The sequence below is a fragment of the Elgaria multicarinata genome, chromosome 14 (assembly GCF_023053635.1).
Source record: "Elgaria multicarinata webbii isolate HBS135686 ecotype San Diego chromosome 14, rElgMul1.1.pri, whole genome shotgun sequence".
NCBI classification, from domain to species: domain Eukaryota; kingdom Metazoa; phylum Chordata; class Lepidosauria; order Squamata; family Anguidae; genus Elgaria; species Elgaria multicarinata.
Window position 1 is genome coordinate 3799097 of NC_086184.1, and position 27684 is coordinate 3826780.

A 27684-nucleotide genomic window follows, 5' to 3' on the forward strand; every position below is an offset into this window, starting at 1 on the left:
ACGTGAGAGGAGCAACGTTGCAAGTGAGTTGGTTCCTTTCTGACCTCTATGCGATGGTGGTATGGCTGCTGTGATTCCCGGCGATGCTAGCTGGGGTTGATGGGAGTTGTAGCCCAGAGCATATGGAGAGCACCAGGTTGGAAGGGCTGCAAAAACACACCTTTTAGCTCTGTGCAATTAGCAGAATTTGCATGGGCATCCCAGGAGGCAACATTATTTCTGTTTCTTATTTTAAAAAATCATTTTCTTACTTTTCCTTTTTTTTAGCTCTGCCCAAACAGTCAGAATGTATTGGAAGCTGCCTTCGTGTTTGGGACTTCGTACAGTCAGTCTGTAAGTGTTTTATGCTGGGCAGCTTCTCCTTTAAAAGATCCCATTGATAGAGGGAAAAGGCGGCATCTCAACTTAAGGAAAAAGGGCAAACAGACAACGACAAGACTAAACAAAACTGTTAACATCCTTGACTTATTCACCTAACAATTAATTTTTTTAATTGAAATTCACCTATTCAAGGTGCTTTCAAATACCCATTTCACTTACATCAGGGGTCCTCAACCTTTTTTGGGATGGTGGGTGCATTTGGTATTTTCAGAGTGTCGTGGGTGCTCTCACAAAATGGCTGCAATGGACAGGGGCTTTCCCATTCACAAAATGACTACCATAGTGGGCATTGCCAGTTACAAAACAGCCATTTCCTGGAAGGCAAACTTGTGGCTACAATGAAAATAACTTGCCCAAGAAACTAAATTCAAGGGTCTGAGCTCATAAACATAATAGAAGGCAAAGTAATGAGGCTTAGAGACAAGGTTCTTCATCAAGAAACTGAGTCACAAGGCGGGGCGGGGTGGGGTCTGCCCCCCAAATGCCAGATCACATATTTTGCCCCTACAAAACACAACAAAATATCCATTTTGCAGAAGGAAAACTGTTGAACTCAGAGAAACACATCCAGGCACAACACACACACCCCTCCACACACACCCCACATCCACACAACACACACCCTCAAAAAACCATGGCAAAATGCACTTCACCAGCACCATGTTGGGACCCCCAGTGGAAACTACTTATGAGTAATGGTGCACAAGTTAGGATTGCAGTCTTAATCGATTTTGTATGGAGACTTCGTATGTTCTAGGCAGGAATGGGGAACCCATGGCCCCAGTGATGTTCCTGGACTATAAATCCCATCATTCCCAATGATTGGTCACCCCAGCTGGGGCTGATGTGAGTTGTAGTCCAGCAACATCTGGAGGGCCACAAGTTTCCCACCCCTATTCAAGGACGTGTGCATTTCTTATGATTGTGTAAAAGGGGATGTTTAAGAAGAATTGTGTGAACAGATCTCTCCTGCAAACTCCTTCTGACACAAGGATGTCCTGTGTGGTAGCATCTATTCAATGAAGTAATCTATCTCTGTTGTAATAGTGTACCCTTGAAGTCTCGGACCTCCAGCGAAAAGTTCCTGAACCCATATTTTATGAGATGTTCGTGCAGTTTGAGGACGAGAAGGGGAGTCCCCATTTATGGCCGGTCCCTGTAGACAACCCTGCAATACGGACAAGTAGCCAAGGTGAAAACACCCTTCTTTTTGAGCCAGAGTTTAGGTCACAGAGCTTTGGGTAGTATAACCTGCACAAACCCTCACCTTGCCTTTATGTTTTCCTTGCTCATTCCCTGCATAATATCTCTCCCTGGTCTCTTTTCTCCCGTCAGCCTTCCCAGTCCCGAATCACAGATGCAGAACTAATTTCTTCTCTTCATTCCCCCCCGTCTCTTAAATGGAGGAAGAATTCTTGGTTTTTATTGCAGTCATTATAGTCAGCTCTGTATGGAGAAGCACATACCTTGATATCATTGCAGTAAGCCAGGGGTGCAGAACCTGGGGTCCCAATCCAGTCTTCTGGGGTTACTCAGAGGGCCGCACCTCTTTTCCCAAACCATCAACCCTTGGGTGCTTTTCAGGCTTTTGCGCACTTTTCCCTTCTTGTAAGAGCTGGAAATGCCTCTCCTTAGCAGCAAGAGCTTTAAGCTAAACTCCGACTGGTATTTTGTATTTGACCTCTGCCCCCTTTTTGAATTCAGTACCACCCACAACCAGAGTGCACCCCCCTCCGAGAGCTTTTCTGAAATCGAATTCGGTCCTCCCACTGAAAGCCGTTCCTCATCCTTGCTGTAAGCTGTGTATAAATTGTACAGGCCAATGAGGTATGCTGAAGAGGCAGCAGCAAGCACACAGGTCCGGTAGGTCCATGCCCTACAGCAGCAGCATTTCAGCCCCCCGAGGACAGAGGCCCATTTGCTCGGCACACGGAAAGGGCTTTCTCCCGCGTTGCCCCCAAGCTATGGAATGCGCTCCCTCAAGAACTGTGATTGCCCCCTGTGCCGTTACCCACATTTCTATTCCCTTAGGTATGCCTGCATGAGTGTGTCTAGAGAGTACGGAATGTTGGACTGAGTGGGTGTGGCTGGTGATGCTGTGGAAAGAGGGGCGGAGTCTATATATATGGAGGAGCTGAGTGGTCAGAGGGGTTCAGTTGGTGATTGGGTTTGGAGGGTAGATGTGTTTAGCTGAGTGATTTCTTGTCAGGAGTTGTGTGAGGAGTGAGTTATAATAAGATCATAGGGACTAAGGATTGTTATTATTGGATTTATTACTACCAGTACTCTTAAGAACAGGCAGGGTTTGAATAGAATTTAAAGGAACTAAGAAGTGTAAACAACAATAAACATTTTCTTTATTTTGCTACCATAAAACCACGTGTCAGTTTGGCTGTGTCTCCTGGGCCGGATCTACACTACTGCTTTAAAGCGCTTTATAACAGTTATAGCATATCCATACTCTATTATGTTATTATGTTAATATGTTATTTTGCCACTATTTTATTTGTTTGCGAATGGCCTAGTTGGCTAACAAGCAATAAAGATTCATTCATTCATATTATAACAGTTATAAAGCGCTTTAACTGCTTTAAAGCGCTATAAAACTGTTATAAAGCGCTTTAAAGCAATAGTGTAGATCCGGCCCGGCTCTATTGGTACATAAATAAACCTTCAGCCTGCTGTATTCACAGAAAAGCCTTTTCCAAAACTCCTTACCTTTTCCCTCTGCTATAAGGGAAAGGTCATACTTTTCTTTTTACCCCTTCCTCAGGTATTTAAGTGGTGGTGCTCAGCCTGAGGGAGGTCTACACGTCAAAGCCTTGTGTGTGAGGTGGTGGCATTGCACACACCCCCACACACACTTTCTTGCCTTTTGGAGCAAGTATTAAGACATATATTTTGACTTTAGCCTTTTAAAATTTGTAGCTTTTGAGGTCTTAATGTTTTTATTGTTGCAGGGTGTTGTTGTTTTAAATTGTTCTACACCGCCTTGATAGCTCTTTAGCAGATAAGTGGTTGTAATGGCACCGACCTCACCCAGAAGGCCTTTCCTAGCACACCCTTCTCAAACCAAGCGCCACTGCTTGAAAGCCTGAGGAAAGGGTAAAAACAGCACAACCCCTCCCCTATATGTGAGGAAACAAGGTAAAAGGTTTTGGAAAATAGGTTTTATTACTGAGGTACTGAACTGCAGGTGTATTGGTTGACGCTTATACACTGTGTAATATAGCAGGTAATAAATCCGAGCTGACGCATGGTTTGTGGTAACAGAACACAAAGTAAAGTTTATTGAAATTTAACAAATATTTAGTATTTCAATTTAGATCAAACCTGCATGTTTTTATATTTAAAAGAACAATCCCAAGTCCCTTAAAATTATATCTCTTCTCACTCCTCACACCAAACACTCTCACGAAGCACAAGCCAGACTAAAACTCCCAGACTAAAACCAAGCCTCCCACCAAACAAACAAAACTAACACTCACAATCCCCTCAGCCAACCTATTTATACTCCTCCCTCCCCCTCTCTCTCCGCATCACTAGCCACACCCACTCAGTCAAACATTCCGCACTCACTAGACATACAAATACAGACATACCTAAGGGACAGAAAGGAGGGTATCGCCACAGCGGTATATAAATATTAATAACAAATAAAATCCCAACCAGCTCTGAGTGAGGTAACATTTAAAATGGCTTCTAAAACTTTTTGGCTTACCATTCGCAAACTGCGTATATCAGAACCCGTGTCTTGTCCTTTTCCTTTGCATAGCGCAAATACTGAATTTGTAACTTAACCTGCTCTCCCAACCATCTCTGCCATGTTTTTGACAGCATCCTTAGACTCTAAGGCGCTCAGAAGATTCTTTCTTGTTGACGGGCTCTCGGGCAGAAAAGGGAACCTGACGAACCTTCCGGGATCTGTTACACTTGCAGCAGAATTGCTCCTCAGGTAAACCGTAGAATCATAGAATAGTAGAGTTGGAAGGGGCCTATAAGGCCATCGAGTCCAACCCCTCAATGCAGGAATCCATCCTAAAGTGTACCTGTCAGATGGTTGTCCAGCTGCCTCTTGAAGGCCTCTAGTGTGGGAGAGCCCACAACCTCCCTAGGTAACTGGTTCCATTGTCGTACTGCTCTAACAGTCAGGACGTTTTTCCTGATGTCCAGCTGGAATCTGGCTTCTTGTAACTTCAGCCCTTTATTCCCTTTCCTGCACTCTGTGAGGATTGAGAAGAGATCCTGGCCCTCCTCTGTGTGACAACCTTTCAAGTATTTGAAGAGTGCTACCATGTCTCCCCTCAATCGTCTCTTCTCCAGGCTAAACATGCCAAGTTCTTTCAGTCTCTCTTCATAGGGCTTTGTTTCCAGACCCCTGATCATCCTGGTTGCCCTCCTCTGAACACGCTCCAGCTTGTCTGCGTCCTCTTGTGGAGCCCAGAACTGGACGCAATACTCTAGATGAGGCCTAACCAGGGCCGAATAGAGAGGAACCAGTACTTCACATGATTTGGAAGCTATACTTCTATTAATGCAGCCCAAAATAGCATTTGCCTTTCTTGCAGCCGTATTGCACTGTTGGCTGATATTCAGCTTGTATTCATGTGGTGGAAGTGTGCTAGGATTGAAAATTTCTGGTATTATTATTATAGCAGCATCGATGCACATGGCACTGTACAGGTAAAACAATAAAAGAGCAACTTCCTGCCACAGAGCCGTACATTCTAATAAAATCCCATTCCAACAAATAGGCACAGGAGATAATAAAACTAATCAACATCATAGAACAGTGGGATCAGACTGAAATTCCAAAAGCTTTAGAGAAAAGAAAGGTTTTCAGCTGAGCTTTAAAAACCGTGATTGAACTCATGGTCCGTAAATGCTCTGGAAGAGAATTTCAGGCATAGGGAGCATCGAGAGAAGACGGACGGAGCTGAACATGAGAAACGGAAAAGCCAGGGCGGGTAAGAAACCTAGCATTCGATGAGCGAAGAGCGCAGATGGGGCTATAATACGAATTTGTTATATCTGTATTTTACGAGAATTATACATTTTATGGTTTTAACCTTTGTTTGGGGAATGGGTACCAGCTGCCATTGCTGGGGCTATCAATGGGAGATGCAAGCACTCGACCCCCTCCCCATCATGCCTAGATACAGCTCCAACTGAAAGCCCCCCCCCTTCCTCATACCAGCTGCCGTTGCTGAGGCCATCAGAGGGAGGGGAAAAAGCAGTCCTGCCAGTGTGTGTCAAGCCAGTCCCACGAACGGCTGGATTTCTGCCTGTCCCACAAATGTAAAGGGCTTTGGAGAACAGGATGGAAGTCAAGACTGTCTGTTGTTGTTGTTATTATTATTATTATTTCCATTTATATACCGCCCCATAGCCGAAACTCTCTGGGCGGTTTACAAAAGTTAAAAACAGTGAACATTAAAAAGAAATATACAAAATTGAAAACCATCAAAAGCATGAAATACAAACAAAAACAGACAATATCCATTTAAAACAACTATTCTGCGGTCAGTTAAAACACTCAGCATATGCTGTTAAATGCCTAGGAGAAGAGAAAAGTCTTGCCCTGGTGCCGAAAAGATAACAACGTTGGCGCCAGGCGAACCTCGTCGGGGAGATCATTCCATAATTGAGGGGCCACCACCGAAAAGGCCCTCTCCCTTTTTGCCATCCTCCGAGCTTCCCTCGGAGTAGGCACTCGGAGGAGGACCTTAGATGTTGAGCGCGGTGTACGGGTAGGTTCACGTCGGGAGAGGCGTTCCGTCTGGTATTGTTGTCCCAAGCCGTGTAAGGCTTTATAGGTTAAAACCAGCACCTTGAATTGGGCTCGGAAACGTATAGGCAGCCAATGCAAGTGGGCCAGAGTGGGTCTCATATGCTTCAACCTTCTGGTTCCAGTTATCAATCTGGCCACTGCATTTTGCACAAGCTGCAGCTTCCGAACCGTCTTCAACGGCAGCCCCATGTAGAGCACATTGCAGTAATCTAATTTGGAGGTTACCAGAGCATAGACAACTGAAGCTAGGTTACCCCTGTCCAGATAGGGGTGTAGCTGGGCCATCAGCCAAACTAGTAGAAAGCACTCTGTGCCACCGAGGCCACCTGGGCCTCAAGTGATAGAGATGGTTCTATATTATTTTTATTTATTACATTTGTATACTGCCCCATAGCCGAGGCTCTCTGGGCGTTTTACATAGGATAAAAACACTTTAAAACAATATACAAAAATTTAAAATCACAAAAGCATACAAAAGCAAAACCAGGCTCATTACGTATTGCTAAATGCCTGGGAGAAGAGGAACGTCGTGACCTGGCACCGAAAAGATAACAATGTCTGCGCCAGACGGGCCTCGTCTGGGAGATTGTTCCACAATTTGGGGGCCACCACAGAAAAGGCCCCGTCTCTTGTTGCCATCCTCTGAGCTTCCCTTGGAGTAGGCACCCGGAGGAGGACTAACTGTGGGATCTCCAATGTTGTGCCCATGGGTGCCAATGTGTCCTCAGTCACCTCTCTTGGTGCCCGCCACCTCCTTCCTCCTCTTGGTTTTCACTTCATTTCTTAACAAAACTGCTCTGTTGAAGCTGCTGCTTGCATTGGGACGAAATCCTCTGCTGGAGTTTCCCCTACAATGCAAATAGACACTTGGCTGAGGCTTGGGCGGGAGAGAAGGAAAGAGCTGCAGCCTTCCCTTCCCTCCAGGATCCGTCCCAAGGATGCCTCAGTTTCCCTGCAGCTGCTATTTATTTACGCAGCAAAAAATCCCCGTTCACATCAGTTTCATCCCCACAATTGCCGTGACGCCTCGTTTTGTACCGAAGGTGCCTGTAGTAGCCCCATCAGCACCCTGACCGTGTTTGAAATATGTTATCCTCCTACCCAATTAACACCCTTCTCTTCTATTGCAGCTCAATTCCCCCCCCTCCCCCGGCCGCCCTGGGCAGAGGCTTAAGATTCATCACTTATTCCTCTAATTGCTTGCTTTGTCCTCCAGTTAATCTTCCTTTCCCCCTACATGTTTTCCTTTTGCAGCGTGTACCTGCCAACCAGGATTCCTGGAGACCGTCCCCCTTTCCTGTTGACAGTGAAATACGCAGCACGAGGCAGCACTGGGGTCACCCAGGCAAGTGTGTCTTTAGTGTGTGTGTGTGTGTGCGTGTGGCAGAAAAGGCCTGGCCTGGCCTGGCCCCCTCCGCCCCCAGCCGCCGGAGGAAATGAGAGGCATGTGCAAGGCAGCAGCTGAAACAACAAGGCTGGCTGGCTGGCTGGCTGGCTTTCTCCCTCCCCCAAACCCTCCGAGTTTTCCTCTCCCTCCAGGCCTCCAGCAGCTGTTGCTTCAGCAGGTGTTAATGAGAACCGGCTTTGTGCTGGGATATTGTCAGCCCTGAAAGCGAAGGCTTCTGTTTCACCTGCCTTAATGCCCAAACTTGCCCGCTGCAAAGACGCTGCCTCTGTGGCATCAAGGTGCCCTAAGAGGATTATCCAAAGCTGGACTGGACAACTTTGTGGGTTCCAGGGCGCCATTTCCCACCCTCCGGGGTCCTCTGAGCGTTGCACTCCTGCCACGACAGCGAACAAATTGGCAGTTGGTTGCTGAAATTCAGTAGCAGGGTGCTACTTACAAAGGCCAAATTTTGCTCGAAAGCAAGCATGTGGTTATTCTATATTCCCACTGTGTCCGAACAGTGAAGTCATTCTCTGAGTGCGTATCCTCATGTAGTGAAAATGGCTGAAGAGTGAGGTAGCAGCAGGAGGGGCACCCAAATATAGGCCTGTGAAGGGAGACAGAGAGGGTGCCCTCATTCCGAGCAGTGTTGGAAGAGACAAAAGGTTAAAAAGGTTACAAAAATCGAGGAAGCCTTTGGAACAATGTTCCAGGCAGAAAATAGCAAAGCAAGACCTAAGCCTACCCTATACATGACTTAAGAACGGGTCTTCCAACCCAAGATCCAAAAGCACGAAACCAAGTTAGAGCACAAAGATGAAAATGAAGGGGTGTCTCCAAGACCCTCTTTTCATGCTCAAACCCCTGACAACTCAAGGGACATCCTCATTAGCCAATCACGGTCCGGCTACAGCAGCATTCCCACAGCAACACAGGAGGCTAGAAGTTCCCAGCTGAGATCATCAACCCGATTAACGGAGTCTTACTCTGCCCTTCGAGGCTCAGACAAATTTTGCACGAGAGCTTTCCAAACCTACTGAATAAACTTAGCTCAGGCTTTGTCTGTGGCCTGCAGCTGATGTACCTGTTTTCTTTCTTTTGCGTTCGTCTTTTACAGGTGTCATTTTCAGTCTCTTACATTCAGGATTCTGGAACAGCTCAGCAAACTACAGATGTGAGTAACGGTCGTGGCAAAATTCCAGAAGGGTGGCTGTGTTTATTCTTTACGGATCTTCGTTGGTTTTGCTGCACACACCAATCGGTTCAGTGTGGGTTGTGGCAGATGCTTTCGTGGACTAGGGGCCACTGATAGAATGGCTCTAAGCCATGAAAACTCATGTGACATAATATAACTGTTCATCCTTAAGGTGCCACAAGACCCTTTGTTGTCATACTAAGGGCGAAACTACACGTTACTAATCTCCAGTATTCGAGGTAGTAAGCCTGTGTGCACCAGTTGCTAGGGAACATGGGTGGGAGGGTACTATTGCACCATGTCCTGCTTGTTCATCCCTGGCCAATGGCTATCAATGGCTTCCAGTCCTGATGGCTATATTCTACCTCCAGTACCAGAGGCAGTATGCTTGTGTATACCAGTTGCTGGCCACTGTGTGAACAGAGTGCTGGACTAGATGGACCCTTGGTCTGATCCAGTATGGCTCTTCTTCTGTTCTTTTGTTCTTACGTTCAAGGCCCTTCTTCCCCCCCCCCCTTTTGAGCGTAGAATTGGTGACATCTCTTTCTTTGGAAAAAGCAACCACAGGGGAATCACTTTCTCCCATGCCACCCCCATCCAGAGGATTTGCTCCTGGAGGTGCTATTTGTAGGTTAGCTGTATGATCTTAATTATAGACTTGCAGGACCGGCTCTACCATTAGGCGGAGTGAAGCACTCGCCACAGGTGGCAGATGCTTGGAGGTGGCAGCAAAGTGCTGGAAGAGATTGCTATGAATCACATAGCCAACTCTGGAAGTTAACCTTCCGCATTCAGGTGCAGAGTCTCATTGTCAATGTCTCATCAGTGTTGAAGTCAGTTGGCTTTTTTGTACATGGAATGGGAGGGGGCACCATCTTGTTTTTCTCCTCAGGCAGCAAAATATGGCTCGGGTCCAGATTATCTGAAAGACCGTATTCTCCCTTATGAGCCTGCCCGTGCTTTGAGATCTTCTGGAGAAGCCCTTCTTTTAGTCCCACCTTCATCACAGGCATGCTTGGTGGGAACATGGGAGAGGGCCTTCTCGGTGGCTGCTCCAGTGCTTTGGAACTCTCTACCCAGGGAAGCTAGACTGCTCCCTCCTTTGGGCTTTCAGAAGCAGGCAAAAACTTGTTTGTTCCGGCAGGCCTTTAGAGAATAATCTGGTCCTCCATCTATGTTGAGGACTTGTAAAATTGTTGTGTATTTTAAATGTTTATGTTTTAATATTGTAATTTATTATTATAATATATATTTTTATTATTTTTATTTTTTATTTTTGTACATTTCTTTTCCTAGGTTTAAAATGAATATGTTTTAAATTTTGTAAGGCCACCTTGAGGCCCAGTATGGGGCAAAAGGCAGAATACAAATAAATATAATAATAATAATAATAATAATAATAATAATAATAATAATAATAATAATAATAATAATAATATATTATTATCAGTAGACCTGAGACATCTGTACAAAGTGCAGCACAAAGTTTCCGAGCGAAGTATAAAGTGTTGGTTATCACCTTTAAAGCCCTACATGTTTTGGGTCCAGGCTACCTGCGGAATCGCCTTCTTCCGTACAATCCGCCCCGCACACTCAGGTCCTCTGGGAAGAATCTACTTCAGCTAGCAGAAACTAGATTAACAACTGTTACCTACAGGACCTTCTCTTCTGCTGCTCCCAGACTGTGGAATGGCCTGCTGGAGGAGACTCGTCAATTTAACAGTCTATCAGCATTTAAGAAAGCTATAAAGACTGATCTCTTCCGGCAGGCGTATCCAGTGGAATTTTAAGATATTTCTAAAATGTTTTTAGGATGTTTTTTGGGATGTTTTTAACAATGTATATTATGTTTTAATTGAGTATTATGTATTTTATCATTTATTGTTCCCCGCCTCGATCAAAATGGAGAGGCAGGCGAGAAATAAATTGTTGTTGTTGTTGCACAGCTAATCTATTCTCAAGATGGCAGGCGCAATGTACTTTCCTTCCACATATTTTTCAATTGAGTTCTGGTATGAATGCCGCACACATTTCTTTCCTCTACCTCCGCCTTGGCAGATTGCGTTTGGAGTCCTGGGATTTCTTGCAGTCCTCTATGCCTTGTTGGAGACCAGCAGCTGGGCCCGGAGATCTCAACTTCCAAATATAAATTTTATGGTAAGGGTGGCTTTCCTCTTTCATCACAACCGGGACATGCTTCAGTCCAAAGCACCATGAATTGTTCACCTTGCTGGACTCATTGAACAGACCTGCTAGCTACTTTTCTGCATGCCTGCTTTTTTGCTAGCAGAGCCCTAATAATGAAAGATGATGAAGTTTGCATGTGTTTGCGTTTGTAATGCACTTCCTTTCAAAATGTTACTCCCTCTGAATTCTTTCCCCCCTGCAGATCATACTGAAGTTCCTTGCCTACTTTGCTGGATCTCTGGCAAATGTCTTTTTCATGGTCACTCTGGGAATTGGCATTTATTGGCTCATCGTTTTCAAGGTAAGGAGGTTGAGGGCCTAGAATTCTCCAGCAGGCATCTGACGAAATGTGTCTCACTTACTCTTGGGGGTGATGTCTGCACCAGCAGTTCCTTCCGGGCCAAACCGGAGACAGCCTTTCTACTTGATCCCGCGTTCTGGCGCTAATTAGGGCTCTGCTTGCAGGTTTTGGGCCGGGTCAGCTAGCACCTAATTAAAAGGGGGTGATGAGATGTGAGTCCCAAAGAATAATCTAGAGAACCTCTTCTAGGCCGATGGCCAAATTCAGTTTTGGAGATGCTCTTGGGTGTGGGTGAATGTGCATTCCAGTGGTAGGTGGTGCCAAAGGAAAAAGGAGGTCAGGCCAAAATACTATCCTATTTTAGCTTAAAACTCTTGCTGCTAGTAACTAAGTGTGACGTCACCACCTCACACACAACGCTTTGACGCGCACACCTCCCTCAGGCTGAGCACCACCACTTAAATACCTGAGGAAAAGGTACAAAGAAAAGTATGACCTTTCCTTTATAGCAGAGGGAAAAGGTAAGGAGTTTTGGAAAAGGCTTTTCTGTGAATATAGCAGGCCGAAGGTTTAATGTAATGTGTTTATTTATGTACCAATAGAGCAGGAGACACAGCCAAACTGACACATGGTTTTATGGTAGCAAAATAAAGAAAATGTTTATTGTTGTTTACAGTTCTTAGTTCCTTTAAATTCTATTCAAACCCTGCCTGTTCTTAAGAGTACTGGTAGTAATAAATCCAATAATAACAATCCTTAGTCCCTATGATCTTATTTTAACTCACTCCTCACACAACTCCTGACAAGAAATCACTCAGCTAAACACATCTACCCTCCAAACCCAATCACCAACTGAACCCCTCTGACCACTCAGCTCCCCAATATATATAGACTCCTCCCCTTTTCCACAGCATCACCAGCCACACCCACTCAGTCCAACATTCGTTACTCTCTAGACACACTCATGCAGACATACCTAAGGGAATAGAAATGTGGGTAACACCACACTAAGCCTTTGAAGAGACATCTCAACCTTTTAGAATGGGAAAATTCTCAAATGAATGATGGTCAGGGCAAAGGGGTGGGGCTAGGGTAAGGGGTGGGGCCATCTGGAGAACTCTAGGAGGCCAGATTGGAATCCCAAGAGGGCCGGCTGTGGCCCACGGGCCTGAGGTTCCTCATCCCTGCTGTAGTGGAACATCTTATGCCCTCATTTTAAATCCTTCTCCCCAGGGGCAACAGTTTTCTGCAGTTGAAGTGACGCTTCCCGCTGCTGGTGGCCAAATAGAAACCAACTTTATTATCTACTTGTTGTGTGCTCTCGTGTTGAAGGTAAGGTGAGGATTTGAGAGAGCTGGGAACCAAAACTCTTGAGCATTGTATCTCAGAGAGACATTTTAAACCTCTGAGGGTTTTTAAAGCTGGCATAATTAACCAAAACACTGACGGGAGAGGTTGTTTGAGCTGACCTAAATTAAACTAGGGGCCCTCTACATGGCGCTACATTCACTGTTGATCCCCTCAAAACCCCGTAGATTATCCTGCCCAGAAAATTTGCAGCGTCGTGTCACACAGTGGTAATGCACAGCAAAGATCAAGTAACGATGGAACTCTTGAAGTATTTCCCCCCCGAAACTCTGTGCAACTGTGTAGCATTGAAAGGCTGAATCCACGCACCTACGCAGCTACAGTACATTGAGTCTTTGCATTATATATAATTACTGTCCTTACTTTCGTTCCACACTTCTACTGTACTGGAAGGCTCAGTGGGAAAGAGGACCTCCGTTGTGCAAATCTTCAACCCAAGGGACTCTTGTTGGCATCTGATGCTTTATTGACACTGAGATGGACCTTCTCAGCCTCTTCTTGGGAATGTGGCTATGGGAGTGTCACAATGAGCACCTTGCGCTTCAAAATTTACTGCTGCATCACTGCTTGAGGGGCTGCCCTGGAGAATGTCTCACCCTTTAAAACTAGGCAGAACCACCTACCTTTGTGTCGCTAAGGCATTAAACCTCTGTGGATGCTTTTGTTCCAGAGCTTGGACCTCATACATATGCTGATAACCCAGCTAACAGTCTCCATCTTCCTGATAGACTGGGAGAAGCCAAAAGAGAAGCGAACACTGAAGCCATCTACAGGTCGCTGTTTGCCTTTGATTTCTGTGTTTTGTGTAAGCTTTCACCTTCCAGGATGCATTCACCACAGGAAGGTGATGGAGCGACTACTTGGTTTAGAAAAAGAGGGTCTTAAACCAAAAGGAAGGGAGGTACTAATTCATGCTGGAGTGAGCCAGATGTCAGCAAGTATTTGCACCATACCTTGTTTTGCAAAGCTTTCCCAGCCTGATGCCCTCTAGATGTACTACAACACCCATCATCCTCAGTCACCATGACCAACATTGAGGATTGTAAGCCAAAAACATCATGAGGGCACAGTGTTGCAAAAGGTTGCTGTAGCAGTAAAACATCAGTCAGTTTAAGCTACAGGAAAACGAAAGATAAAAGTCAAAATAGTAACTTCATAGTCTTTAAAAACCTATTTGGAATTTACTCTTAATCTTAGGCCCTTAGAAGCATGTGAATAGAGTTAGGGTTCTGCATCAGTGTCTGGTGAGAACTGCTAGGACAGGAAAGCCAATCAGGGGTCCAGCCACAAATCCCTGATTGGCTAGGAAGGGTCACGCAAAGCCTTTCCAGTCTCCCAGAACTACTTCCAGGGTCATGTTCAGCCACTTTAGTTTAGAGCACAGGCATAAGGTAACCCCATTACCTTCCTTCATACTTCCTCAGTGTACCACCCCTGCGAGCAAAGCCTCACAGTATTCAGCCGAAAATGTTTATCAGTGTAACCGTGGGGCTGCCTAGCAGTTTGCAGAGAAGGATCCTGCCCCCTTTGACACCGTGTGCTTGCTATTAGACTAACCAGAGGCCGCTTGTGAAGATCAAAAGCTTTTACTCCCAGAAAAAGGAGGGCAGCATTGCCACTGTGTCACATCGCACAGCTGTTGTGCGAAATCCGCTTGTTTAATTAGCGTTGGTAAATCACTCCAAGGCCCTTGGCACTTCTGGGAAATCACCAGGCGCCTGTTCGAGGAAGCGGTTTGCCTCGGATCATAACGATTTCGTATCGGGAGAGGTAAATTAACATAAGCGAGGGCTCGAGGAAACCCAGGGGCGTTGAGCTTTGCACTTTGCCAAGAATCTGATAAGCTCCTGTGGAGTCTTCAAAGAAAGTCAATTGTTTTCTGCTTCGTTGTGTTATTTCCTTCCTCCCTTCCCCTCCTCCAGGAGATCAGGGGGCTGCTTCCTCCGCAAGCGCCTGGAGAACTTTTCTGATAGCTAATGAGTGGAACGAGATCCAGACCCACAGGAAAGTGAATCCTTCGCTTCAGTTGTTTGCTGTCTTGCTGCTTTTGGAGGTGAGTGGGAGGTGAGGGGAAATAAGCAACCACTTATGTAGCCCCTCCTGCTCTCTCCCTGCAGAGAATAACTCTGGATCTGAGATGACCTTGAGAAAGAGGAGCTGCCCCAGGCCAAGGCGTGTGCAGCCTTCTGTAAATATCACCAGGAGTGCAGAGATTTTTAGGCTCCATCTCCGAACGAGAACATAAGAACATAGAAAGGGCCCTGATGCTGGATCAGACCACACAGTGGCCAACCAGCCATCGGCCAGGGATGAACAAGCAGGACATGGTGCAACAGCACCCTCCCACCCATGTTCCCCAGCAACTGGGGCACACAGGCTTACTGCCTCGAATACTGGAGATATAGCACACAACCATCAGGGCCAGTAGCCATGGATAGCCTTTGCCTCCAGGAATTGATCCAACCCCCTTTTGAAGCCATCCAGATTGGTGGCCGTCACTGCATCTTGTGGCAGTGTGTTCCATAATTTAACTATGCGCTGTGTGAAGAAGTCCTTCGTTTTATATGTCCCGGATCTCCCACCAATCAGTTTGGTGGGAGAAAAATGTCTCCGTATCCACCTTCTCCAGGAGGAACACATGCAGAGTGGAATGCCCATTGAGATGACAGACCATGTTCTTGCTGGGGTATTATCATCTGCCCCACTTCTTTTCCTCTGGTGGGCAACCAGATGCCTCTGAGAAGCCCACAAGCAGGACATGACCTCTCCCTGTCATGTTTCCCAACAACTGGTGTTCGGAGGCATACTGTCTTTGAACATGGCAGACCATTTTTAGCCATCATGAGTAATAGTCATTAATAAGCTGCTCCTTATCTAATCCCCTTTATAGAATCATCCCTGATAGTGGCTATCAGCACATCCTATGGCACTGTTGTGGTCCCTTGAGGCTTGCAGGGGAAGCTGGTAGCAACGAATTTTGGACAGTTCCAAGTTGGTCCTGCTGCCTGGAACTCTCTCCTACTAGGACAATAGGAGGATGTTGTCTCAGCAAGGAGCTAAAGCCAATTGAAGCCTTATGTAAGCACACAAGGCTTGCAGCATGGTCAGCTCTGCCCCTCCTGGACTGTTAAAGGGCTCTCATCTGATTTTGTAGCCTGAGACATCTGTGAGGCTGGTGAGGTGGAGGTTCTGCCAGGACACATCTTCTGAGCCAGAGGACAATGGCAGAGCTGTGTCCTTTGGCCAGGAGGACCTTGAATAAGGTACCGACAGTCCTACCTCTGAGGAAGCAGCAGAAATGGTTGTTCAGTGACAATCTCATCTCTGGTCTAACAGTGCATTCAAGGAACATATATAACTTGAACATTCTAAAACTCTCAAATGCTATTCAATTAATTTGGAAACCTTCACAACAATCCTACGAGTATGTCATTAAACACATTTTACAGGTGGGAATGAGTGAGTAAGCTAGCCCACCACTGAGGTCCCGGCTGAAGAGAACGGTCCAGCCAAGTGGGAGCCATAATGGCTCTGTTTTAATTTCCAGGTGGTTGGACTAAAGAACCTCGCGGCAAGAGACCTGAATGTGAATCTGTACCCAGGACCAAATGCCTACCATGCTCCATGGAGCCTGATCCTTCGTTTTGGGATTGCTGCTTCAGTTTGGCTGGCAGTGGGGATTGTACAGGTCATCTTTTTATTTGAGTTTGGGTAAACTAAGAATATATTTATTTAAAAAATTGCCTTGTTGCTGGGTCGGACTAAAGGCTAATCTTCATCTTTTTGAAGCAAATGCTTAGGTAGGTAACCTGGCATGAGGAATGAGCAGTGTGCTGCATGCAGAACGAGGCAGCCTCAAATAACTTCCTTTGCTGACTTAAGAAATAAAGACTTCCTAACCTTCACCCAGGCAACCCTACCCAAAGGAAAATAAATGGCTTTGCATCTAATATGAAGGACAGATTATATACGACGATAAAGGATCGTGCTTAGCAATGGCAGCAGAATTAAAAAGGAAAGCAGGGACAAAGTAAACTCTTATTGTGTTCGTCCAATCTATTCTCTGTGTGTCTTCATCAGCGTAGCTTATGCCAGAAAGCATTTGTTATTATTTAAGGTGCCACGAGACTCATTGTTGTCTTTGCTGCAACAGACTAACACACTTTCCCCCTGTGGAAGTTTCTGAAAATTTATGGTATAGCCTAGATCTCAAGTATACTTTATCTGAATGTGCAATGTGTGGAAGTCACTGATTGGAAGTCACTATTTTTAGAGCAGGGGCCTCCAACCTCTTTGGGATTTTGAGAGAGTGTCGTGGACACCTTCACAAAATGGCTGTCATGGGGGGGGCTGTCCTGAAGAAGCGGCTTTGCAACCAGCCACTTTTTAACTTATCTACATGGGCTGTGTGCCCAGACTGGGAAGACCGCCAGGTACCAGCAAACACCAAATGAAGAGATAACACTTAATTTGTATTTCTCACGCAGTTCAAAACATAAAGAAACAGAACAGTCTTTCTGTGCTTACGCCAAAGTCAAAGCCAGTCCATAAATCCATCCAGTTGTCATAAAGGGTCCGGGAGAGAGGGTCACGAAAGTCCACAAAGCCAGTCCGAGTTCCAAAGGGCAGGAGAGAGTCACAGAGTCCAAGAAGTCCGTGGTCCAACCGGTATAGCAGAAACACGACAAGGCCAAGGTTTCAAGGTCCAGAGCTTTCTCAGGCAAACCAGATTAAGTTTGACAAGATCCTGGCCTGTGCACTGTTACTTAAATACCCAAGCCCAGAATCACAGCTGTTCCCGGTTTATCTGGCGTTTAGTAGCAATACGCTTGGATCTGCGTAACACCTCTTTCTCCGCCCTTTGTTGTTTGAACGATGGCACCGGTAAGATGTTTGTCTGCTCTTCCTCTAAGGCTGAGCTGGAGGGAGACTCTGCTGGCTGCTGCCCAGCCATGCTGGTACTGGGTCCAGCCTGCAGCTCTTCATCCCCAGACTCCTCATCATCAGATACCTCACAGTTCCTAACGGGCCTTGCCCGTTCAAAAAATGGCTGCCGTGGTGGGCATGGCCTGTCACGAAACACTCATTTCCCAAAAGGCAAACTTGTGAGACTCAACTAGCCCAAGAAACTCAGTTCAAGGCAGAGGTGAGGGTCTGGGCTCCCGAACACAAAACTACTGTTTTAAACCCAAATAAAAATGGCGCTGGAGGGGAGCGCTTCACTGTGTAGCTTGTCAGCTTCCCAATTTTATTTTAATTTATTAATTTCATTTCATTTATTTTTAATTTTAAAAAGTATTAGGAAATAAAATGATAATCAGGAGGTGTAGGGAAACCGGTGGGTGTTCAAAGAAGTGTTCGTGGTTCCCACTCAGATTTAAAGTAAAAAATAAGCTCAGTCTGGGAGTAAGCCATGCTGGTTGGGGGATGATGGAACTTGCAGTCCAACACATTTGGAGGGCACCAGGTTGGGAGATAGTGCTCTTGGCCGTAAGTTGACCATGACTGCTAAAGAAAGATAGAAAGAGCTTTTGTGTGTTCTCGTGGACTTATCATCGCATGGTGAGTACCGTGTGCCTTCCTTACAGGTGGTGTTTTCTGTCGTGCTATATGAACGGTTTGTGGAAGACAAGATTCACCAGTTCGTTGATCTTTGTTCTTTGAGCAATGTGAGTCACATAGCTGCTACACAGAGAGAAATGTCTTGGTCACGTGCTGTTAGCCAGATTCATCATACAGCAGGGCCTGTAGAACCTGGTTGACATCTACCTTGGTCCAGGGGATGGGGAGAAATGGGGAGGGGGGAATGGGGAGAAATGGGGGGCGGGGGAGAGGGTTCTAATCAGACCAGTTCATGTCTGCAGCAATGCCATCTCCAGGTTTTTGGAAGGCCCTTGGACAAGCCAACCTCAATCTTAAATTCTATTTAATATATTTCTTGCGCTTAGAAATCTTACTATATCAAGCGGTATATACGTAGGATAGATAGATAGATGGCGTAGAGACTTGATTGAGCTTGTTAAATGTACTAATATTAACTGCTAGACACCCAATGATTGTACAGCAACTTTCTTGTCCAGTTGTCATACGATCATGTGTTTTGTTTACCTGTAGGTGTCTGTGTTCATCTTGATGCACAGATGTTACGGTTTCTACATACACGGGAGAAGTGTCCATGGTCGTGCAGATGTGGGCATGGAAACCATGCACTCCTACCTTAGGAAGGAGGAGGTAATCGTACCACCTTCCTTCCTTCCTTCCTTCCTTTGATCTTTCAGACAATTGGCTGGTGCAGCTCAGAAGAAGTCATGGTGTTGCGTTTGGCTCCATCAAGTGAACTTGGCCAGATATCGACTCCATGTCTGTCTTTCATTTTCAAGTGTTTCTGCTCTCCATCCCTTTCCCTTCTTTTCGCCCTCCAGCAACAGGAAAGATTCAGTCAGACCAAAAGAACAGCCCTGATGCTAGATCAGGCCAAGGATCCATCCAGTATCTTGTTGCCATGGTGGCCAATCAGACACCTCTGGGAAGTCCACGAGCTGGACATGAATGCAATAGCCCCCGCCCCATTGCTTTGTACCTTCCTGTGATTCTTCCTTTTCCCTCCTAATTGGTGCTTTCTGCAGGAAAACCTTTGTCCTCTTAGAGGATTGGTGGCCAACTCTGACATACAAACTTTTGAGGTGCTTCTCACTGACCGGATGCGGGCGCTCTATGACCGAATAAACCTGTCTTTAATGGAGGTACAGTGCTTAATCATGTTTTGTTAGTAATTGTTGGTTGAAGATATGAGTCAGCAGGGCACATGTTAGTTAGGAATTATTAATTAATTAATTTATTTATTTAGCACCATCAGTGTACATGGTGCTGTACAGAGTAAAACAGTAAATAGCAAGACCCTGCTGCATAGGCTTACATTCTAATGAAATCATAATAAAACAATAAGAAGGGGAAGAGAAGGCACCAAACAGGCACAGGGTAGAGTAAAACTAGCAGTATAAAGTCAGAACAAAATCAAGTTTTAAAAGCTTTAGGAAAAAGAAAAGTTTTTAGCTGAGCTTTAAAAGCTGCAGTTGAACTTGTAGTTCTCAAATGTTCTGGAAGAACGTTCCAGGCGTAAGGGGCAGTGGAAGAAAATGGACAAAGCCGAGCAAGGGAAGTAGAGACCCTTGGGCAGGTGAGAAACATGGCATCAGAGGAGCGAAGAGCACGAGCGGGGGAATAGTGTGAGATGAGAGAGGAAAGATAGGGCAGTGAAAAGCTTTGTAGGTCAATAGGAGAAGTTTATATTGGATTCTGAAGTGAATTGGAAGCCAATGAAGAGATTTCAGCAGTGGAGTAACATGGTCAGAGCGGCGAGCCAAGAAGATGATCTTAGCAGCAGAGTGGTGAACAGAAACCAACGGACTGATGTGAGAAGAAGGTTGCAGTAGTCCAACCGAGAAAGAACCAATGCATGAACAAGAGTCTTGGCAGAAGAGATCTACATCAGCTGTAGGCAACCTGGTGCCTCCCAGTTGTTGTGGATGACAACTCCCATTCATCACATTGGCTGGGGATGATGGGGTTTGTAGTCCAAAACATCTAGGGGGCACCGGGTTGCCTACCGTTGATCTATGCATAGCAGTGGCAGCTGGGAAACGTAATGTGAATCCATATAGTGAGCCTCCCCCCATCTGTCAGGATGTGCCACAGCAAGAAGCATAAACTTCTGCAACCCGAATTAAAAGCTTTCTCTTTGTGCTATTTTACCATTAAAAAAAGAGAAATTAATAATGATGAAGGAAATCATTAACATTCCTTCAAAGAGAACACAAACTACAGACCAATTCATCAGTAAAGCACCAGCCAGGGTGAACATAGAGTAACTAACAGGCAGAAACTACAAGAAGAAAGTTTTAATTAATAGCATGGAATGTCCACATAGAAAACAGTGGAACGTAGCAGGCTGGCAACAACATCACCTAGTTTTTCTGTCCAAAGTGAGTGAACAAAGGACAGCAATCCCAGGCTATATGGCTAATGGGGAAAGCAGCTGAAGACAGTAAGATATATTGTGGCAGAAGCTTCTGTGAACTAGAAGGGCCCATCTGAGGAAGTAGTCTGCAGATCACAAAAGCTATAATAATTGTATCTATCCTGAACACGCCACAAGACTCCATTCAGAGAATGATCAGGGGACTGGAAACAAAGCCCTATGAGGAGAGACTGAAAGAACTGGGCATGTTGAGCCTGGAGAAGAGAAGATCGAGGGGAGACATGAGAGCACTCTTCAAATACTTGAAAGGTTGTCACGCAGAGGAGGGCCAGGATCTCTTCTCGATCATCCCAGAGTGCAGGACACGGAATAATGGCCTCAAGTTACAGGAAGCCAGATTCTGGCTGGACATCAGGAAAAACATCCCAACTGTTAGAGCAGTACGATAATGGAACCAATGACCTAGAGAGGTCGTGGACTCTCCCACACTAGAGGCCTTCAAGAGGCAGCTGGACAGCCATCTGTCAGAGATGCTTTAAGGTGGATTCCTGCGTTGAGCAGGGGGTCGGACTCAATGACCTTACAGGCCCCTTCCAACTCTACTATTCCATGATTCTATGAATCTAACATCTTGATCAGAAGTGAAGCTTAGTTGAGCATCATTTCGTTCAGCTCCTTCAAAGAGCAAGGGCTGTTTGCCTGTATCCAGGCCTCCCACTTTCTCCCACCCATGTCTATTTCTAATTGAAAACTCTCTCTGTTCATGGAGATGCGCTGTCCAAAGCAGCAGGTGAAAATTAAGCTGAAAACCCTGCTGGCCAAAGTTTTCCGACTGAAAACGATGTATTTTGTTTTGTTGTTTTGCCTTTACACTGGGGCTTGCTGGGTAACCATTCTGGACTTTTTATTTTTTTGTGGCAGAATCCGAGAGGAATCCGTGCCCGGGCTGACCTTCACGAACTAAGACTGAAAAGCTACTATGCCTTGAATCGCTTCCTGGTCTCCTTCTTTGAACACGTGAGTCTTCAGCTGCTGCTATTGAACCAAAATGCAAAAGTAGCCATGAATCCGCTCCGGGTCTCAGTCAGAACCAGTCAGAACTCTAAAGGCGCTCTCCAAGTGCATTGATTTGGCCCATATTAAAAAATGTATTTCATTTGCATTTGGTTCCAGGAGAAAACTAGATAAATACTAGGGGTGTGCACGGACCCCCCGCTCCGCTTCACTTGCAGATCCGCCATTTTTCGGAGCGGGTCGCTCCGCCCCGCCCCCGCTCCGCCCACTTCCGCTCCGCTCCGCTCGGAGCTCCGGATCGGATCCGGAGCTCCGTTTTTGCCCCCCCATAGGCTTGCATTGAAAGCTAAAAAAGTAAACAACTTTTTTTCCGTTGAAGTTAGAAACCTCACGTTTGGCACCATGACACCTCATGGGCGTATACACACACACGCCAAGTTTCAAGGCAATCCCATCATCCCCTGATTTTTGGCGAATTTTTGAAAATCGGGCACCCCACACACAACATCCCTGCGAGGTGGGCAGGGGAGGAGGGAGGGAAGGCAGGCAGGCATGCAGCTGGCATTTCTGGGGGCATAAGGAAGGGAGCCAAGGATAAGCCAGTAATGCATAGAAAATGGAATAAATCAATCAATAAACAAAGGAGGGGTGGAATTAAAAGCAGCAGTGTTGCTCAATAAACAGCAAGAAGAATTAAAAAAAAAAGGCTATATCTGTCTTTTACCAGCAATAGGGGGACGTGCCCGGGGGAGGGGGAAGTAGCTGCCAGTTCAAGACAGCCACCAACAGCTCTGAGAAGAAGTAAAACGCTCACTTCGACTCATAACAGGCATTGCTCCACCACTGAAAAGTGACCATTCACTTCAACTCATGATAGGCATTGCTCCACCGTTTTACTCTCTTTGGAAGGCTCTATGGCCTTCCAGTGCAGGAGAGAGTGGGGGCACGTCCACGATGAGATGCCCTAGGGGAGCTCATCCCCTTGCACCACATCGATTCAGTTGTTCACCAAGGTTAGGGTGGGGAGCAGTGCTGTGTTTTCTATCTCTTATTCTTGGCTTAGTATATGATTTCAGGTTGTGTTTGTGCATTTGGTGGGGCTACTGTGTTAAAAAACACGGGGAAAAGCCCGTTCAGATGAAGAAAGAGAAGTTTCCCAGAATCCCAAGTTACCTGTTTTGCCTATGCCCTCCTCCAACTTTGGGATCATCATGACCGGGAGCTGACTCTGCCCCTCAGCCCTTTGAAAAAGGTATTTTTCCCGCCGATTTTTAAAAAACTTCTAGCCCGCGACCCGTACGATGCAGAAAGTTGAGAGTGGTCTCAAAATGACCCCCATCCACGACTCTCTGTGCACAAGAATTTTCAGAACGATAGCTTAAACCCCCCCCCAGTTATCCCCGATTCTTTCCCTCAATGCAATCCTATGGGCGAAAAGCCGAAACGGAGCCCCGCGGTTGACCCTATTTTTAAAAAACTTCTAGCCCGCGACCCGTACGATGCAGAAAGTTGAGAGTGGTCTCAAAATGACCCCCATCCACGACTCTCTGTGCACAAGAATTTTCAGAACGATAGCTTAAACCCCCCCCCAGTTATCCCCGATTCTTTCCCTCAATGCAATCCTATGGGCGAAAAGCCGAAACGGAGCCCCGCGGTTGACCCTATTTTTAAAAAACTTCTAGCCCGCGACCCGTACGATGCAGAAAGTTGAGAGTGGTCTCAAAATGACCCCCATCCACGACTCTCTGTGCACAAGAATTTTCAGAACGATAGCTTAAACCCCCCCCCAGTTATCCCCGATTCTTTCCCTCAATGCAATCCTATGGGCGAAAAGCCGAAACGCAGTTTGAGCCCCGCGGTTGCCCCGATTTTTAAAAAAATATTGCACGTGAACCACAGCACGCAGAGAGGTGAGAGTGGTCTCAAAATGACCCCCATCCACGACTCTCTGTGCACAAGAATTTCCAGAACGATAGCTTCAAAAACAACGTAGTTATGCGCGATTATTTGCCGCAATGCAATCCTATGGCGAAATGTTTTCAAGATGGCGACCGGAGCGCTCCGCCTGAACTCGGAGCTCCGAAAAATGGTCGCTTCTCTTCGCCTTGCTTCTAGGGGGTCCGCGGTCCGCTCCTACTCCGCCTCTGGGTAAGGCGGAGCAGGCCAATCCGCTACTGCTTCTACGCTCCTAATCGGAGCGGAGCACATCCCTAATAAATACTGTTCAATACTGCAGCTTCACTACTTTTGAGAGGTCTTGATTCTTGGTGAATGTCATATTTTCATATGCATTTTCATTCAGATTTATTTATTCATTTATTTTACAATATTTATATACCGCTCCCCATTCAAAATTTCAGAGCAGTGTACAATATAAAATAAAATAAAAACAGAATAAAACACCTTAAAATAGATTTTTAAAAGAAGCAAAATGAAAAGTGAACCGTGAACCGTGGCTAGTCATTAAGGAAACAATGATGTTTTCAGGAGGTGCCGAAAGGAATACAAAGTTGGCGCCTGCCTGACCTCCAGAGGCAGGGAATTCTATAGGAAGGGGGCCACCACAATGAAGGCTCTTCTCCTGGTGGACTGCAATCGGAGGATGGGTCTAAGTGGAACCACCAGGATTCCAGCTGTATTTGGTTCATCCTGTCTTGAGATACCTCTAATGTATTTAATTCTGCCCCACCCCCTTTCAGAGGAACCAAGATATGGACTATGTGGTGAAGGACAAGTTTTTCCTGGAACGGATCATGGACATAGAATTCCAGGGGCCGGGGGACCTGTCAATTCTCTACAACGGTATTCCATACTGCTTCCTAAAGGAATGGGTTTGTAGGTTTCCTTGTTGGGTGCTTCCTTGTCCTGGCCAATAAACATCATGCAGTCTCATTTTTGGGGGGTGCAAAATAGTTGGAACCAGTGTGGTGTAGTGAGAGCCAGTGTGGTGTAGTGGCTAAAGTGTTGGATTGGGAATCGGAAGATCCAGGTTCTAGTCCCCACTTGGCCATGGAAACCCACTGGGTGACTTTGGGCCAGTCACAGACTCTCAGCCCAACCTACCTCATAGGGTTGTTGTTGTGAAGATAGACAGGGAGAGGAGGAGGAATATGTACACAACGCCTTGGGTTCCTTGGAGGAAAAAAGGCAGGATATAAATGCAATAATAAAATAAATAAATAAAATAGTTTAAAAGCAAAGCACCTGCTGTAGGAGTAAAAACCAGAATGATTTGAGGTTGGCAAAAGGGTGTTTTCTTGACAACACACACACATTCATTTCCTCCTCCTAGATGATGGTGCGTTATTTAGCAGAACTCTCTTCTACAATCATGAGCTTCTCCTGCTCCTCTTTGAAACACTTGTCTTCTCTGCTGTGGATTTGGGGGCTCAGGATTTCGTGTTGGCGACAATCGTGACCTTTGTCGTGCAAAAGGTAAATGGCTATGTGGCATAAGATATGGGGCAGGGGCAAATAACCTTTTTGGGTCAGTGGTCACGTTCGGAATTTTGATAATGTGTCACGGGCACTTTCACAAAATGGCTGCCGTGGTGGGCATCTCCACTCACCAATGTCACAAAAGCCAAACCAATGAGGCTCAGAGACAAGTAACTTGTCCAAGAAATTAAACGCAAGGCAGAGGTGGGATCTGAGTCCCAAATGCCAAGTCACATATTTGTTGCTACGCCATCTAGCTCTTTCCCCTGACCCTCCACATGGCCCTTTCGACTACTCCAGCGTGATTTTAATTTTTTTTCTGGGCAGCTTGGGCACACTTTAAGATGAAGGGCACCAGATGTGGTGAGGCTACAGTGGGACACTACAGTAGACGTGTATCATCTACTGCCAAGAGGCAGCTGGAAAACCATCTGTCAGGGATGCTTTAGGGTGGATTCCTGCATTGAGCAGGGGGTTGGACTCGATGGCCTTGTGGGCCCCTTCCAACTCTGATATTCTATGATTCTATGAAATACTTAAAAGGTTGTCCCACAGAGGAGGGCCAGGATCTCTTCTCGATCCTCCCTGCGTGCAGGACACGGAATAACGGGCTCAAGTTAAAGGAAGCCAGATTCCAGTTGGACATCGGGAAAAACTGTTAGAGCAGTACGACAATGGAATCAGTTGCCTGGTGAGGTTGTGGGCTCTCCCACCCTAGAGGCCTTCAAGAGGCAGCTGGACAACCATCTGTCAGGGATGCTTTAGGGTGGATTCCTGCATTGAGCAGGGGGTTGGACTCGATGGCCTTCTAGGCCCCTTCCAACTCTGCTATTCTATGATTCTATGATCTTTGTTTTCAGCTTGTGAGAATGCTGCGCAACGCACTCGGGAGGAGGAACCTGGCTGATAAAACCTTGGTGGAGAAGCAATTCCTGATCTAGAGCTGAATGACGGCCAGCTGCACTTGGAGCTACAAGCCCTGCTCGTAGGGTTGCTGCCACCGGTTGCCGCAGTGAAGAATCTGGGAACTTGTATCTTTTAGCCCTCGGACTGTGGCGTCTGCATCTGTTACCCAAGCAAGAACTTCGCCTTGGAACCTGTTCTTTTCCCTCCACAGCACCAATGAGGAGTGACAGCAAGACTTAGGAAGCTGTCTTATACTGAGTCAGGCCTTTGATTCATCTTGCCCAGTATTGCTGACACTGATGGGCAGCAATTCTCCGGGATTTCAGTCAGGATTCTTTCCTTGTCTTACCAGAAGAAGCCAAGGATTGAACCTGGGACCTTCTGCACGCAAAGCACGGCCTCTACCACTGAGCTACGGCCGCTCACCCACGTTGCATTCCTGCTTTATGGCTTCCTGGAAGACATGGCTTGAGCATCCCTTGCATTACAAGCTAGGATCATAGAATAGTAGAGTCGGAAGGGGCCTCTAAGGCCATCAAGTCCAACCCCCTGCTCAATGCAGGAATCCACCCTATAATGCCTATCATTCTTCACCATTGGTTATGCTGGCCAGGACTAATGGAAGCCAAATCATCCCGAGGGCCACCAGTTGCCCACTCCTGATGTAGCAGATAGAGTATTCGACATAGGCCAGCATTCAAACCACGTTCTGTCACAGTGCTCATAGGGGGACCTCCGGCATGTGACTGTCTTTCAGCCTACCCTACCTCATAGGGTTTGTTGCGATGATAAAATGTGATGGGGGTGCCATGGACCCTACCCTGATTTCCTTGGAGAAGAAGCAAGATACAAAAATAATTAAAACAAAACAAAAAAAACAAGGTCCTACAACTTTTTGCAAAACTGTCTTCTCCAACTATCTTATAGAAGACTTAGTGGCTAGTTCCGATTGTGGGGGTCTTTCCCCTTTTAATATAAGATTATATTTTTATATTTTATCACTTACGATTGGTTTTATTTATTAATTTTTAGTTGTTATCTGCTTTGAACTTTGTGGAGAAGCGGTTGTTTTATTATGGTTTTAATTTTTGTGAACCGCCCAGAGAGCTTCGGCTATTGGGCGGTATAAAAATGTAATAAATAAATAAATAAATAAATAAATACAAATCTTAAAATGAATCACCACCTCTTCTCTGCCATGTGTGGTGTGAGCAAGTCACTTAAGTTTCTCTTTGTTTAACTTCAGTCTCATAGAGGAATAAGTCTTTGTCACATATAGATAAGAGATTCCTCATACCTATTTTTCCTTGCTCCTCCAGCATTCCCTTCCTGAGTTGTCCCCTCTCCCCACTACAACTACATTCCGCTATCTGTGTCATACATTTATTCTCATGTGCCATGTGCCAGGACCCGCATGGCTGGGAGACAAAATCCAGTCCAGTGAATAATATCCCAATTTTCAGGAGAAAATAATGGAAAGGAGAATTGGGGAAGCACAAATACATTCGTTCTTTTGTGTTGACTCGAGTAAGTTGTGTTCAGGTCCGTCCTTAGTGTCACCCTTTGGGGTTGTTGTGGCGTTACACCCCACAAGTCAGTTCCCAAATGTATGTCTGCAGTTTGTAAGTCTGTGGGTTTTAGAATGTTGGCCTGAGTGGGCGGAGTTAGAATGTCTGGGGAGGGGGAGGAGTCATATATAAGGGAAGGACTGAGGGGATTGTGGGGGACTTTTGAGGTC

The 27684-nt window shown here is 46.0% G+C and overlaps 1 protein-coding gene and 1 long non-coding RNA gene across 2 annotated transcripts; both read left to right on the forward strand.

The window, feature by feature from the left end:
• The first annotated feature begins 276 nt into the window (after nucleotides 1-276).
• On the forward strand, nucleotides 277-4330 carry LOC134408829 (uncharacterized). The gene is made up of 3 exons (XR_010026132.1): nucleotides 277-333; nucleotides 1429-1573; nucleotides 4219-4330. It is a non-coding gene; the product is annotated as an uncharacterized LOC134408829 (long non-coding RNA).
• A 714-nt stretch (nucleotides 4331-5044) lies between these two features.
• Nucleotides 5045-26929, forward strand: LOC134408908 (meckelin-like). Its single transcript, XM_063141421.1, has 15 exons — nucleotides 5045-5064; nucleotides 7427-7517; nucleotides 10813-10911; nucleotides 11144-11242; nucleotides 12476-12574; nucleotides 13281-13383; nucleotides 14533-14663; nucleotides 16158-16298; nucleotides 18199-18279; nucleotides 18725-18841; nucleotides 19237-19353; nucleotides 21510-21605; nucleotides 24302-24404; nucleotides 24895-25037; nucleotides 25901-26929. Exons 1-15 carry the CDS (start codon nucleotides 5045-5047, stop codon nucleotides 25979-25981), a joined length of 1521 nt encoding a protein of 506 aa, XP_062997491.1. The 3' UTR covers nucleotides 25982-26929.
• The last annotated feature ends 755 nt before the right edge of the window (nucleotides 26930-27684 follow it).

Excerpts from the sequence above, each read along its gene's own strand:
- LOC134408908 (XM_063141421.1), top strand. The coding sequence starts at position 5,045 with ATGCACATGGCACTGTACAG. Across the intron at positions 10,912-11,143 it reads TTCCAAATATAAATTTTATG|ATCATACTGAAGTTCCTTGC; the intron begins GTAAGGGTGGCT and ends TCCCCCCTGCAG. Across the intron at positions 21,606-24,301 it reads TGGTCTCCTTCTTTGAACAC|AGGAACCAAGATATGGACTA; the intron begins GTGAGTCTTCAG and ends ACCCCCTTTCAG.